The 14,696-nt window shown below is 41.4% G+C and overlaps 1 protein-coding gene and 1 long non-coding RNA gene across 4 annotated transcripts in view; both read right to left on the bottom strand.

The window, feature by feature from the left end:
* The window catches only part of LOC134155793 (uncharacterized), a 74,578-nt gene extending 70,920 nt beyond the window's left edge, over window positions 1-3,658 (bottom strand). The window contains exon 1 of one of the 3 annotated variants that reach the window (XR_009961726.1): window positions 3,491-3,658. This is a non-coding gene — a long non-coding RNA (uncharacterized LOC134155793). The remainder of the gene's footprint in view (window positions 1-3,490) is intronic. The other 2 variants (XR_009961727.1, XR_009961725.1) reach the window with 2 other exon arrangements.
* A 3,352-nt stretch (window positions 3,659-7,010) lies between these two features.
* OTOL1 (otolin 1) lies at window positions 7,011-11,953 on the bottom strand. The gene is made up of 5 exons (XM_062603216.1): window positions 11,828-11,953; window positions 11,274-11,633; window positions 9,883-9,972; window positions 8,900-8,971; window positions 7,011-8,771 (listed from the first exon to the last, which is right to left on the bottom strand). The coding sequence occupies exons 1-5, from the start codon at window positions 11,838-11,840 to the stop codon at window positions 7,876-7,878; spliced, it is 1,431 nt and encodes a 476-aa protein (XP_062459200.1). The 5' UTR covers window positions 11,841-11,953; the 3' UTR covers window positions 7,011-7,875.
* Window positions 11,954-14,696: the final 2,743 nt, after the last annotated feature.

Raw genomic sequence — 14,696 nt, 5'->3', positions numbered from 1 at the left:
AAAATAAAACCAAGTGCTTGTTTTATGACTTCATCTTCATAGCAAGCTTCAGTATTCCAAGCCCTTGGTGACTCAGCACAGTACTCCACAGATGTAATTTTTACTTACGAATTATTGATTTGTCATGAGGGAGCAATAGGCTTAGGGTTTAGGTATAGAAAGAAGAAGCACAGAGATAAAGGCAGGCAAGAAACAGCTATGGAGACAGTTTAACCATAGAGCAAGAATGTATGTTCCCTTTGCCAGGGCAAAAAGGCACATCAGCAATTTCTCCGCTGCCTTGTGGCTCTTTCTAAGAGAGAAGCATTTAAGTGTTATGCTGTCCAGAAGAAACACATTTACGTTGATCTCTTAACAGAAGAACATAAGAGAAAGAAAAAGCAGCTTTATCTGATTATCTACTCTCCCAGACATCTGCCTGGCTTCTCAAAAAAGACAGAACTGGGCTAAGAGACCACACACATCAGCCCCTTTGCAAAAATTAAATAAAAATAAAAACCTCACTTCAGATGCTCTGTCTTCCAACACACACTTGAAATGAAAGCTCCTTGGAGCAGGAAAGGGAGTCAAGCATTTCTATTATCTCAGAGGGGCTGCCAAAAAGAAAATGAATCATTTGTTTCACACCACATCCACCAGAAAAAACAGGAATCAAAACTGACCATACATTTCCAAGCCATATTTTATCCCCTCCTGCTCTACTGCAATCTTGAGTAAGGAGCAATGATCTTTAGGGAGAAAATCTTCCATTTTCATCCAAATTAACCCAGGCTTTTCAGCAACACTAGTGGGGGAAGAAAGACTTGGTTCCCCCACAGAAGCAGCAGCAGCTGAGAGTTTGCTGAGCTGCTCTCACACACAGCATGCAAATGAAAAAAAGGCCCCAACACTGCACTGAATTATGCAGAGCAAGAATTAGAGTTCTTCTCTGAAGCTGTGCCTTGACAAGTAAAATAGTTCACTGAAAAACACACTTCTGGAAGCTCTGATCTGTTATAAGAACGCAGTACTGCTGGACAAAAACCTTCTCCAAAAGACCTACCTGGAAAAAGAGACAGGGAGAGGTAGGGAAACAATTACAGACTACAAAGATATTTTGGTCATGCTGCATAACACTGATGAGAGATGTATTTGGTTGTTACATATACAACAATGGTGAGGACACAGGAAGTGGCCAAGGATCAGCAAGGAGACAAAAGTAAATAACATTTTTAGTCCCTGCTATAAATGTATGTATGTACACTGCAGATACCCAAAACCTGATCTGAATCTCTTCAGATAATACTACACTCTTCCTTGTAAATACTCCTATACCAACTTTGTTCCTATAAATTATTTCTATCAACAGCAAGAACACTGAAAGAAACAAGTCTTCCTTTGCCTCAATTTCCCTTGAAGTGCAACAGGGATTTAGTGCTCAGTTCTTCTAAGTGCTGCTCATCACTCCAACATTTTCCCCTAACAAGCTTCCCTTCATTGCTTTACTAGGACACAACTGCAATCTAAGTGTGTTAAAAAAAAACCAAAACAGAACACACAACAAAAAACAACCCAAAAAACCCAGCTCTATTCACCATGTTCCTTTAAACTCCACATGCTGTAGTTTGTAACCATATTCATTAGCTTCATTGACTTCAAGCAGAACCAAACCATAGGTTCCCCAAAACCCCACTGTTCCTCTTATCTGCTCTCTTCGTAAATACACAGGTCCAGACTCAACAGGGATATAAGTCTCAGTAACCTCATTGAATTCAGTCAAACACATCAGCAGGGAACCCAGATCACCACCTTGTTTACTGCAATTAGGACAGAACTGGAATATTTTTAGAAAAATGCTGCATATATGTTTGAAATAAGACATTCTAACCTCTTTTCCTGTTCTCTTCCTCTCCCACTACCTCTGCACCTTTAGATCAGACTTAATTTTTTCCTGTTTATATGACAAGTATATTTAATAACTGCACTTGTCATGATGAATTGAACAGGCAATCCCAGGATTTGCACTGTGATTTCTGCTAGCCACGGCCAACAACATTCATGACAGCACAGCCATGGGGTTTACAGAGTTCAACTGTCTACAGGAGGTTCAATCACCATTTAGACACCCTGAACATAAGTAGTAAAAGCAGGGCCTTCCTACCATTCATGACCCCATAGTAAATATACAGACATCAAAACACCTACGTGCATTGGCACATGCAAGCACAAAGGTGCATACCCAGAAACAAGCATTTAAGGCTTACATTAACCAAAATGCCCTGTGTCCTCCCCCCATTTTTTGTTGCTTGCTTTTGGTTGCTTTTTGTTTTGGTGTTTTGTTTGTTTTTTTCCAGGGGGGGAGGGAGTTATTTAAATCCATTGACCATAAACAGGGTTTGAGTTCTGTGGAACCAGCTGCATGGAGCTTTTCAATCAAATACCAGAAAATGAAGTTATTTATGAGTTTATTCTCTCAAACAACATTCAGTTTTTTGCCTAATTTGATAGGCTTTAATGTAACTACCAGACATTAACTTTGGTACCTCACTCACACAAATACATGTTTAATGGAAAACTTCTGAGATCTCTGTTCCATAATTTATTATTTTGTTTTTAATTTGAGTCAAAATTTGCAGAGTCTCAACCATGAAACAAACTGGATTGGAAGTTGAAAAACAAAGCTTAAATTGAGAAAGATTAGTTAAAGCAAAGCCAGTGCATTTTCCTTCCATCTGCAGCAAAATAGGAAAGTTCTGGCTGCAGCAAATGGAACGACACCCAGAAAGCTTTTCCATTAAGACAGAAAATCCCCACTTAAATGTTCTTAAAAAAAAAAAAAAAAAGACATTCAAAGAAGCCATTAAAAATGCACAAAGTGATTTCAAATTTACCCCAAAAAAATTATTTGGGGACTTTCAACATATATATCAAAGTTCAGGTACCTCTGTAGAAGACTATAGTTGTTGTTAAAAGAGACCTTGCAACATCATGAAGAACAAACCCTTTTCATTTTTAAATTAAACTGTTGTGTGGTGCACTACTCTGCCATTCTGAAACTATTTCAAATAATGTTTCTGAAACTCCAGCCTCAGAGGTACAGCTTTGCAGACAGGGCACATAAAACTGTGACAGAGCTCTTACTGTGAATAAATAATGGTGGCTATATCTAGAAAACAATACCAACCTACGCACTGCTTGATAAATATCCCCTATTAAGAAGCTCCAGCGCTTTACAAGCATACCAGGTAACTGGCAGTGATTGCACTATAATCCATTTTAATTCACATCAAAGGATGCTTTTTCTCCTTTCAAGGGAGAAAGTCTTTCTGCAGCCACATTGTAAACAAAGTTACAGACCTCTGAAAATACAAGACATATTTCAGCTGAAATACCTCAATTTGGATTATTGTGTTTTCAAACTTCTTATGAATTTCTAGCTTGAAGTCAGCATGCCTTCACTAAAATACATCAATTTTCAACCAAAGCAGTCTACCAGCAAGCACCCACATACCTGGCTGCTGCCTGAGACACAGCACATTAATCCAGGAGGAAGACTTCACCAAGGACGTCTGCCTTCCACCACCCAGAACCACCAGGCACAATCTCTGCTCCTAAAGAGATACAGGATTCTCAGCTACTAGGATATTACCTCTTTTATTAACCAACAGAGCAGCCCTCAGACTTTGCAGGTGGGCTTCGTTCTGGGGCAAACTCAGCTCAGCTGGTGAGCAAGACAAGATGCCTGAAAGCAAGTAGTGACTTTCAGGAGTACAGGGCATCTGGAAAGCTAGAGAACAAAAGTAAGAAGCACAGGGAGAGCAGAGTTACTTGGTGTAGGATGGTGCCTCTTACATTACTCTGAGCAAAAACCAGAGCCCCACCAACAAAATTATGACAATCCTAGAATGGTTTGGGTTGGAAAGGACCTTAAAGATTGTTCCAACCTCCCGTGCCATGGGCAGGGACACCTTCCACTAAACCAGGTTGCCCAAAGCCCCATCCAGTCTGGCCTTGAACGTTTCCAGGTATGGGGGAGCCACAGCTTCTCTGGGCAACTTGTGCCAGGGCCTCACACCCTCTTAGTAAAAGTAAATGCTGATATTATGGTATTGGTGCAACACCTGAGATAGGGATGAAAAGACATAAAAAATACCAGAAGACTGGTGATTTTCTCAGGAAATCAGAACAGCTTTGTAATCTCATTAGAGGTGACTGCAGCATGATTTGTGCCATTTGAGAGTGATTCAACACTGCTCTGACACCACTCCAGGTACTTTATTTACACTGAGATGAAAGCAATGGCATAAAGCAATGCTGTGCCAGGAGCCTTATTAAAGTATCAAGAATTATTTTCCTTCCCACCAGCATACTGTTTTCTGAGGTAGAAAGAGTGGTTTTACATAGAGGACTAAGTTGCCTAATGCAGAGCTCCAGTACATTTTTACTAGCAAGGCACCCAAATCCTCCTGCATATTTAGCCTTACACATCCTAATTAAAGAAGCAGCTGCTTTTTATGGCCTTATGTCAGCTTGGAATAATTTTTCTTGGTTATCGAAAACAGCTGCTCTTCTGATTAGTACACTGAGCATTTATTTTCTTTTATACCAGTGTCAAATTACTCCATTGCAACACAGATAGGAGACACTTGGTGTTACAAAATAAATCTGTGCTAAGTAGAAGCACAAGTGAAATGGAACAAATATTTTGGCATTTTTAGCAGTGCTACTTAATGAGACAAGGCACATCCTCAATCAGTTCATTCACTGTTGTTCTGACAGGGAGTGAAAAATGAGGAAAACCATATAAAAAATAAGAGATTATTCTAATACTTCAAAACTTGCCATAGAGCAGTTTGCTTCTGTTGAAGGTTGTTGCAACAGAACACTTCACCAAAGTGCCCCACAGCAGTGAGATTGCAAATGCTACTGGGGAAAAAAAAATAAAATAAAAGATGTTTTAAAATAGAAAACGGCTTGGATTGATGTTTTCTAGGCAGATGGTATTGGGGAGGCTACCTGAAAGCTGTCAGAAAAGGGTAAAGCCCAGGCCCCAGCAAGCAGAGGTACCCAGCTGGTCAGCAGCTCTGTTCCCCTTCTTCATTTCACCCCATCCTGAACATCTGCTGTGTTTAAAGCTCTGAAACCCTTTGAGCAGGGAGGCTTCATATGGCCTTTAAAAGACAGAAAAAGCTTACTGAAGCATCAGCCCACCTGAGTCTCTGTGTGTAAAAGGAGGAGGTGTGTACATTTTTTTGAAGTGAAAATTTCAGCTGATTTGAGGCAATTTTTGAGCCCAGCTGTGGACTATTCTGATTAAAGGTATTTGTTTAACAAACAACACATGGTTTGGCCAAGATACCAAAGTAGAAAAAATAGTAATGTAGAGAATCAATATCTTCCAGGCATTCTTGTTGATTCAATTTGTTATTACATAAAGAGAACTCCCTCTCTACAAAGACCCATATTTATCCAAACTGCCCCACACTGTGCTTAACACACTCAACTTTGCAAGATATTTGCTTAATGTATTTTAATTAAATTATTAAAAAAAAACTGTTTTCAAAATAAATATCAACACTTTAAATTAAACTAAAAGTACCACTGGCACAGCTATAGACCCTGAGAAATTTATTAGCATGAAAGTGCTGTGTGTTATTTCAGTAGCTTGTATGCATGCTTATTGCGTTCCCAGTCAGGGTTTCAGGCAGCAATCCCTTCCACTGTTATTTGGTTAATGATAAAATGAGTCCTTAGCACAGGTACCAGCACAAACTACCATCACAGCCCTCCCACATCCATTACGGGGAGGTTAGAAATCGGTCAGTTGTCTTACAAGCATCCCGCATTCTTCCCCAGGATCTGGAGTTCAGACCTTGCATAGCCTAAGGTGTCTCCAGCTGCTCCTGTTAACCTGCTCTCGGAGCACCTTGGCAGGATTTAATCAGCTCAAAGTCTCCTAATCTGGCTCCCCCCTCCACAGGTGTATTTTATGCAGAATTTTTTCGAAAGAAGCAGGTGCTGTTATGGTTGTATGGTGTTGCCAGCCCTGTCTTTCTCTGGAGCACCAAGAAGCTAATTTATGGAGAGGACTAGATATGAGCAGGTTCTTGAGAGACCCTCAATTTTTCAGCCTTTCTTTTGTAGAGGTTATTTGTGCTAAAAGTGTAAGAAACTTCAGCAGGAGAAAATTGCTAGTCTGATGCCTATATGCCACCATCTGTTACAGGGGCCGTATGCGAAGCAGCATGAAAGCACAACAAAAGAATTGAGGGTGTTGTGACAGCAGCAATCTAAAATTATTATTACAACTACTTGGTTTTCCTCAATATTTAACAGCTGCCAGAGAATTCATAAATTGAAATCTGCATCTTTTATATACTTAGTACTCTGGATTTGAACTACATAGGAACTAACTCCAATTAAGCACCAAATTAAATACCAACTTTTTGAGAAAGCCAGTAGATCTTACGTTTAAATTGCTGATATTGAAAGAGGGCTGCAGAGCTGGCAAGCTGAAGGACCCTTTATATTTACCAGATAGATAGGACCAGCCTTTTAAAGTTGTGTTGTTTTTATCTTAAAATTTAACAGTAGTTCTCTGCTGTTCATTTTCCCAGTGGATAAAAAATGTCTCAAGAACACTTCATCTCGGTGCCATGTAAAAAGAGGACATTAGAGATGGGGACGTGATTTATGATGCTATTTAAATATGGTATGGAAAGCACCATGGCAATTTAAGCAAGGAAAGTTAAGACCAATGGGAATGGCAGCCTAATCCACCCTGTCCTTGTTGGGGTCAGACCCAGAATTTGCCAAAACCCTAGGAAATGTCCCAGGCTTGTGACTGCCTGAGAAGCCAAGTAAATCCCAGTGGTACTGAAGGCTAACTATGGGACTTGAGTTTAATTTCTTAAAAAAAGACTGATTGGAACGATTTTTGTGCCATAGCTAATATGCCAAAGGTGGTGTAAAGTTACTGCAATGACAGAAGGTGCATTAATAACAAACATATCCAATCTGACATACAGAGATTATTTAATGTCATATTTTTATTTCACAAGATTCAGTTCCATTTTGGCAAGCCAGCTTTTCTAAAACGTGCCCACACTTCCCCTGGTCTGTCACAATGCCTTAGGCCTGGGGAGAGTGCCAAAGCCTGCCTGCCTCCCCCTCCACCTTGCAGAAACGGCTGAATCAGCAGCAGCTCAGAAATGGGGGGGTTCTGAGTAGACTAATAAGGCGGATTATGCATCTCAGTTACTTTTGAAAGTTTCAGCTATATCTTTGCCTAAGGACAATAGTTAGGTTTTTTTACACTGATCAAATAGCTCTAGTACTCTTTCAGGCAAACCTTCATATAACTCATGATGAAGTCTAGAGCACTAGATAATACCGATTCAATGATAAAATAACTTTAAATCTTTTCATGTGATTTCAAGAAACCTACTGCTTATGTTCACATCTGATTAAGCTCTATAAATCAAACTCTGCAGTCCTTACTAAAACCAGTGGTTTTCAGTACTGACTTCCAGAAGCATTTTGACCATGCAAGGGTTGCAGAAGCTGGCCTGATTAAAATTGCAGTTGGACAATGAGTTTCATTACATAATTTGAATAGGCTACTTAGAAACCTGAGGTCTATTATGTGAAATCTGCTCCCCATAATGGTTCTGCTGGTGTTTGGACAACAGTTTCTCTTAGCCATCGTCCATCTGCACAAAGGACGTGCCACTTCTTGGGGCTGCTAGTTAAAACTAATCCATATATTGCAAATATGTTTTTGTTGAAAGATCACAAAACCTACCAACTAAACCAATATGCTAAACTGAAGCTCATTTCTCCTCTCACAAACAGAGGGGAAAGCACGTTTCTCAGTAACATCTTTGACCTTTAAATCTATAGCAGTTTCTCAAAAACATCTGGATACAGAAGAAACCCTGTAAAGACACTGTCATCCTCAGCACTGACGTAGACCCCATTCCAGTCCCGTGCAACCTCCAGCCACACCTGGTCTCCTGCACTGAGCTTCAGGATGGTGAGGAAGGATGCCTGGTCAATCTCCTGGCCATAGAGTGTCTCGCGGGCTTTGGCCACCTTCTTGCTGCGGGCAACAAGGCTGACGCGGGCTGGGCGCCCTCTCACCGTCAGGTGGTAGGCAAAGACATACGTGCCAGGCACACTGCAGTTGAATCTCCCGGTGGAAGGGTTGTAATCTTCTTGGTCATTGTACAAGATCTTGTCAAATCTAATGGGGACGTTGGGTGGAGGGAAGGGCTTGGACATGCCAGCGCTGAATGCTGATCGCAGGAGCTTTGCAGTGTCCCCTCGGGCACCCTTCGCCCCACGGGAGCCTTTCTTTCCTGGAGCCCCTCGGCCCCCTTTGCTGCCAGCAACCCCCTTGGGCCCAGAAGGTCCTGTCACACCAGCAGGTCCAAGGTCCCCTTTTTCACCCTTACTTCCTTGCTCACCCTTTTCTCCTTGTTTTCCATCTGCCCCTGAAATACCTTCAACCCCCATCTCCCCTTTGCTCCCTTTTTCTCCCTTCATGCCCCCTTCCCCTCTTTCTCCCTTTGCACCTTTTCCCCCTGGCTCCCCGCAGTAGCCCTTCTCCCCTGCGTCTCCCTTTTCACCTTTATCACCCTGTTCTCCATCCACTCCTGGGTTTCCAGCATCTCCCCGATCTCCCTTGTCTCCTTTGGTCCCATTCTCACAAGTGTCCCCTTTGGAACCCTTTTGTCCCTTCAGGCCAGGGAAGCCATAGTTGCCCTTATTGCCTTTTACTCCAGCTTCACCTAAGAAAAGAGCAAAGTGTGAGGGAAAAGATTCAAAGCATTAGTATTGGATTGGTTTACAGGTGGAGGGGCAGGGAAAGGGAGAGGTCAGCACAATATTTCTGGGTTTCCTAGCCCATGTAACATACCTTGCAGCCCGGGTTTGCCTGGATAACCAGGGTTTCCACTTACTCCTCGCTCGCCTTGCTCCCCTTTGCCTCCTAAGACATTTCACCATTAATATACTGTTGATGGTGTCGTCTGCAGCACAGCAATCATTACACAGAAGATGACTGGTACCATTTTGAATGTGTCCCTCATTTCATTAATAAACTGGAAATGAGCAATGTATTTTCAAGAAATGCCTTCAGAAGCCATGGCTGAATCTCACAGCACCAAGCACCATCATGCAGACAACTGCATCTCACTCGAATGTTGGATTTCTGACTCTAATCACCACCTCAACTGGGAGGTAGTTGCTGGTGTTTAATGGCAGGATGGAAATGATGACAGTTCTGCATTTCTCACTCCTGGATTGCCAAAAGTATTGTTCAAGAAGTGAATCAAAGCCTAAGAGACTGCACTGAGTGAATTGTGTAGCATGATGCTGCTAGTACCCCCCATTATCAGCTTTCCCATGTGTTTCTCTGTGACCAAAGGCAGCCACAGGATCCTACCAGTAGTGTGTGGCAGAAGGACAGAGGTGCCCTAAGCCTGAAATGAAGGGCAGGGTTTCCTTTCCGTTACTACCGAAGGATAATAATTGCTCTCATCTTAGCTCAGATAATTTTTTCCTGAGATACTTAAATTGAAATGCAGCTTCTACATCTGTGTGTGTCTTCCCTGGTATTTTTTTCCTATTTATATCCCTAATCCAAAGCAAACTGTAGTCAGTTTTTAAACTCCCATTCCAAACAAGGCATTTACAGTGAGATCTTTATGAGCAGCTGCTCCTATGCTACCTGCGCATACCGAGTTACTGTCCCTGCACTAATGCCAGCTAAATCTCTCAAGGTCTCAATCTATATCAGCATACTCCATTTTCTTTGATAAATACTTTTTCCTATAATTTTGTGGTATTCAATGAGGACAACAGCATCTGTTTCTGAAATGAGCAGTTAGTCTGCTTTACCTCTTTCTCCTTTAGAACCTTTTGGACCTTGTGGACCTGGGGTTCCTGGCAGACCTTGCAGACCAGCATCTCCCTTTTCCCCCTTAGGTCCTGTAACATAATGACATCCACAAAATTATCTTAGTAACTCAAAAGTTTAACTTTAGATAGAAAATCTGCAATAATAGCTAAGCAACATGTCATTGAGGAATGCATATAAGGAAAACTCCATCACCCTGGGAAGAACCAGCTATTTTATTTGAAATCATACAACCAATGCAAAAAAAAATGTGAGACAGATGGGTTCACCCTGAGCCCTGCTGCACTACACCTTGCAGCCACTACAGCTGAAACCCTACAGTGGGGCAAAAGGCGAGGGGCAATACTGAATTGCTCATGCTAGGGTTAGTGGGGTGCGTGCTTGCAGGTCCCCAGTCAGGCACATTTTGCCTTTCAGCTACTGCAATTACCAAATCTTAGTTTTGCGTTTCACTCTTGGCTGCAGTTAAACACTTTTCGACCCCAGCTTTCAGCTTCCTCATAGCCACAGGAGCTCAGACATTCATAAAACATAAAATATAATCTGCCTTTAATATTTGAGTGCTTCTAAGAAGTTCCTACAGCTTCAATTGTTTTTTACTTTTTCATCCACTTGGGAATCTAGAGACTGCCAGTGCACATCTGGGAGCACACTACGGCAGCTTCGATCCTCACAGTAGAACCAATTTGACACAAGTACATTTCCATCAACACTCAAGAGACAGATGAGTGCAAACTCCCTCTGCAGCCACTATCATCTCCCTTAGCCAATCCCTCCCAAGCTATGGGAAGTAAAAATCTCTAGAGCACATTTTATTAAATGAAAATTATTTCATTATTTTACCACCTTTCCTCAGATGAGTAGTTTCTATCTCCAATTAAAGTGAACATTTACACACTAATGCACTATTCATTACATCAGTATTAGAATTAGGCACTTTACAGATATATATTTTAGCAGTAGAAAAAAAGAGACAAAGTATGTCTTATAAAATATTTAGGTGCTCTATACAGAGCTGCCTCTAATTAGGGCAAGTATTTATTTTAAAATTTGAACCCAAAATTATTTTTGTATATAACTTCCTCTTTTCCAAGGAAACAAAGAACAAACAAACAAAAACCCACATCAAGAATACGGGCTTTTACCATAAACCTTCAGCAAAGATACAGAACTACTTGCAAGTAGATTTAAGATTCATAAAACCATGGTTAAAGTGATTGTGAAAGGAAATCTGTGACTCCCAGAGGATCAGACACAGGGACAGAGAATTGAGGAGAGCATTTGCTGCATACGTCTTGCCAACTCATTTCTTGAAGGAAAAGCAGGAGACGACGAGCTTTAGCTGAGCGCAGCGAGACAGGCATCGCCATACCTGGGGGTCCCTGCTCCCCTGGCTGCCCCCGGGGCCCTGCAGCAGGAGGGCAGCAGTCACAGCAGTTGAAGAAGAAATCAGCTGTGTCAAGTGTGTAGTTCTCAAAGGGGAAGAGCGTGGTGGCCCCTCGGGCTGCAGGGCTCGGGGTGGGTAACTTGGCTCTGCCTGGTGCTGCTGGGAACGGGCTCTTCCCCATGAGAGGGGTGAGAGGGGGGTGAGAGGCACTGTCACCCACTAGCTGTAAGGGTTTTGTCTTCGTGTACTTCACAGCTGGGGTCACCTTCACTCCTGCATGCACAGCAGTAACAACCAGCATCACAAACACTGACACAGACCCCAGTGAGCTCCACATGCTGGCAGCTGTAGGAAAAAACAAATGCAATAATTAATTGCTGCACAGCAGCCTTTTGCATTCACAAGTTCCCTGCAAAGCTAGCAGACCTGTGTGAGTAGCATCCAGCACACATGGGCATCTGAGTGGAGGACTACATTACAAAGTTTCACTTTTTATGGCGAAAGTAAAACCAAGTTAACAAAACCTCCTGCCCGCTCACCCCTATTGACCATTGCAGTCCAGCTGCTCCTATTAGCAGCTCCTGGTAGGTGGCTGGAAATGGTCCCACGGGTGTCAATAGAAGTTCAAGGAACTGACTGAGAGTTGCATGATCACTGGGACACCTGATTTCTGATGGATTATTAGGAATAATTCAGTAATTATTTCAGATTCCAACACAACTGCACAATATAAAAAGCTTTGCTCTAAAAGAATAAATGGAAACAAAATGAACATCAAGTATTCCAAAATTTTTATGTCAATATTTTCCTTGTTATAGACTGATTTTCTGGTCTTGTATATTCTTTTAGCATAAACTTTCAGGACATTCTTTTTTTCTTTAAAGGGTTGATTAAGCTGAACCAGAAAGAAAGAACAGTCAGTACACATTTTTTTCCTATAGGACAGATGATGCCTCTCAGATGACTTGTCATATAAAGCATCTTTGTTTCTTTTTTAAACCAGTGTACTGACCTGTAAATACAAATGGAACAAGACTCCTTTTCTTGCTGAACCTGTAATCTAACCTTTCTTAGCAGCTAAGGCACTTCATTACATGAAAAAGTCACCAGGAGAAATGCTGACTATATTGCCATTCAGATGGCAAAAGGTGGTCTGACTCAAAGTCAGTTATTTGGGGGCTGGATTATAATCTTTCCACCTTTAAGAATTCCATTTTAGAGGAAAAAGTCATGATTTTTTTCCATATTCACAGAAAATCAGACCACTTAATAGAAAATCAATTATCCACACAAAATCCCCAGTGATCACTGTTGGCCATCACTTCTGTTCAACTCATTCTTCAACCCACTGCCTACCATAGAGGATAAAATATCCTTTCTCTATGCATGTATCGCATTAGGACAGGATACTAGGCACTGATTTTTGTCATAAGTGCATATTTGCTCCCAACCAGCCCAATCAACCTTACCATGAATAATTTAACTCCAGGATGACATCTCATTCAGTGCATCTATATTTAATTGGATGTAAAAAATCTACTAATTGTTAGCAATTACAATAATTGTTGTCCCATAAGAACATTGTAATAGCACACTTATTCTTTTGTTTGGTCCCTAAAATTATAGTATTTAGGTATTCTAGTTCACAATAGGTATTTAACCCCAATCTCCCAGCTTTAAATATCAGGGAGATGATTGTCCTTTCTGTTATTTAATGAATTCAAATTCTTCTACCCAGGAGGAAAAACACTCTTCATGCAGCTGTATATTCATTACAGACAGCAGCTTTTCTTGAGACAAATTATATCACCACTATGTCTTAAATTCTATGACTTCATTGCAAATATCCCGCTTGAAGACTAAATGACAAGCGCATGCTATCTCCTACCTTATAAACAGTCCTGTTCCCAGCATGACACCATCTCAATGGCACTTTGTAAAAGGCAATTTTATTTACTGAGAGATTCAGTTTTATTTGTGTAACAGCTGCTTCCATGGCCAATGGGAGCCTGCATGGTGTGGTGAGAAGGGAGGATTGGCAAAGTCCCCTGAAAGGAGCAAGGTGACATTGAAATCTGAGGAAATTCAAAAGCTTTCCCCAGGCTGGGACACTGCTCTTCACTTGGGACTTTTTTGTTTCTTCCCCCAGTACCTGCTTTGGGGTCTTTAGGGACACTCCTCTTTCAACTCACAACATCATGTTTTGGTACCATCAGATTCAGCATGAATTAGTCCATTTGCTTCAGCAGAGTCTGGGTTTCTCTCTCAGTATTTAGTGTGCAGAGTTTGGCATCCACTTCCCTCCTTGCAATGGGAGTTTAGAAGGGGTAAAAGAGAAATTACACAAATAGCTGTATGGGATCATGAGTACATGTGTGCATGTGCCTGCATGGAAATGCACTGAAAGGGGAATTCAGCTATGAATTCAGCCACAATTTCAGACTGTCCCACGGAAATGCAGAGATGGAGCAAGGAAACACTTTCTTCCCCCTCTGCTTCTGGCCCAGAGCAGTGTACCTGTGGGCAGCCATGCTAAATAGCAGGTTGGCAGAATGAAACCCTACTGGGAAAAGGGACAAACCCATCCCAGGAGAGTTGCTACCATGTTCTTCTCACTGGAAACAATAATCCCTCTGAATTTCATAGGCTGACTGATTTTTCTCACTCTTTCCCAGCAATCACAGCACTCATTTCCTTCCCTCATGACCTTAAAATGGGGCAGCATTTATTCTTAGATTTCCCAGCCTGGTTCAGAGTGCAGTACAACATGCAGGAATGCGAGGCTGCCTTTCATTGCCTTGTCTTGGTGAAATATGAGCAAGAAAACAGTCTCATTCAATCAGTCTGAATTTACTACATACCAGTACACTCAAAGTTCAGCTGCCAGACAAGAAAGGCTGCTTGTTTCAGACAGGCTGGAGAAAGCAATCAATTCACCTTTAATGTAAGTTGAGAGAATTGTAATCCTCCGTGATTTACTTGCAACCACCCTTTCCTGCACAATAGTCTACAGCTGCCAGCAATAAAAGGTTGATTAAGGAAAGTCTATTACTAAGCATACCAGGTTAGATTGATTCACCAGCTTTTCAGGCTATTTCAAAGAAAACACTCAGGAGTTTTGCAGCAAGATGCTCTAACTCTGTGTAGGACAGGGGCTTCTCACAGTTTCTGCAATGGCACCTGAACAAGCACTCACTAATGCTCATATGTAATGCTGAAAACAGAGCTGGATCCTGAATTCAAACAGACTTTTTTAAAAAATTAATAACCCTTTTCAATACTGTAATTGGACTACATGTTTTAAACTGAAGTTAAAAATACTTGTGACTTCAGCAGCTATATTTCTGACAAGATCATGGACACATAAATTGAAGATAAAAGGCAATCAAACCAATTATAATAAAATCT

The sequence above is a fragment of the Pezoporus occidentalis genome, unplaced genomic scaffold (assembly GCF_034315485.1).
Source record: "Pezoporus occidentalis ecotype Australia unplaced genomic scaffold, CSIRO_AGI_Poc_V1 ctg8, whole genome shotgun sequence".
Classification (NCBI taxonomy): domain Eukaryota; kingdom Metazoa; phylum Chordata; class Aves; order Psittaciformes; family Psittacidae; genus Pezoporus; species Pezoporus occidentalis.
Note: the sequence above shows the minus strand (reverse complement) of the source record. Positions and strands in the feature narration are given on the sequence as shown.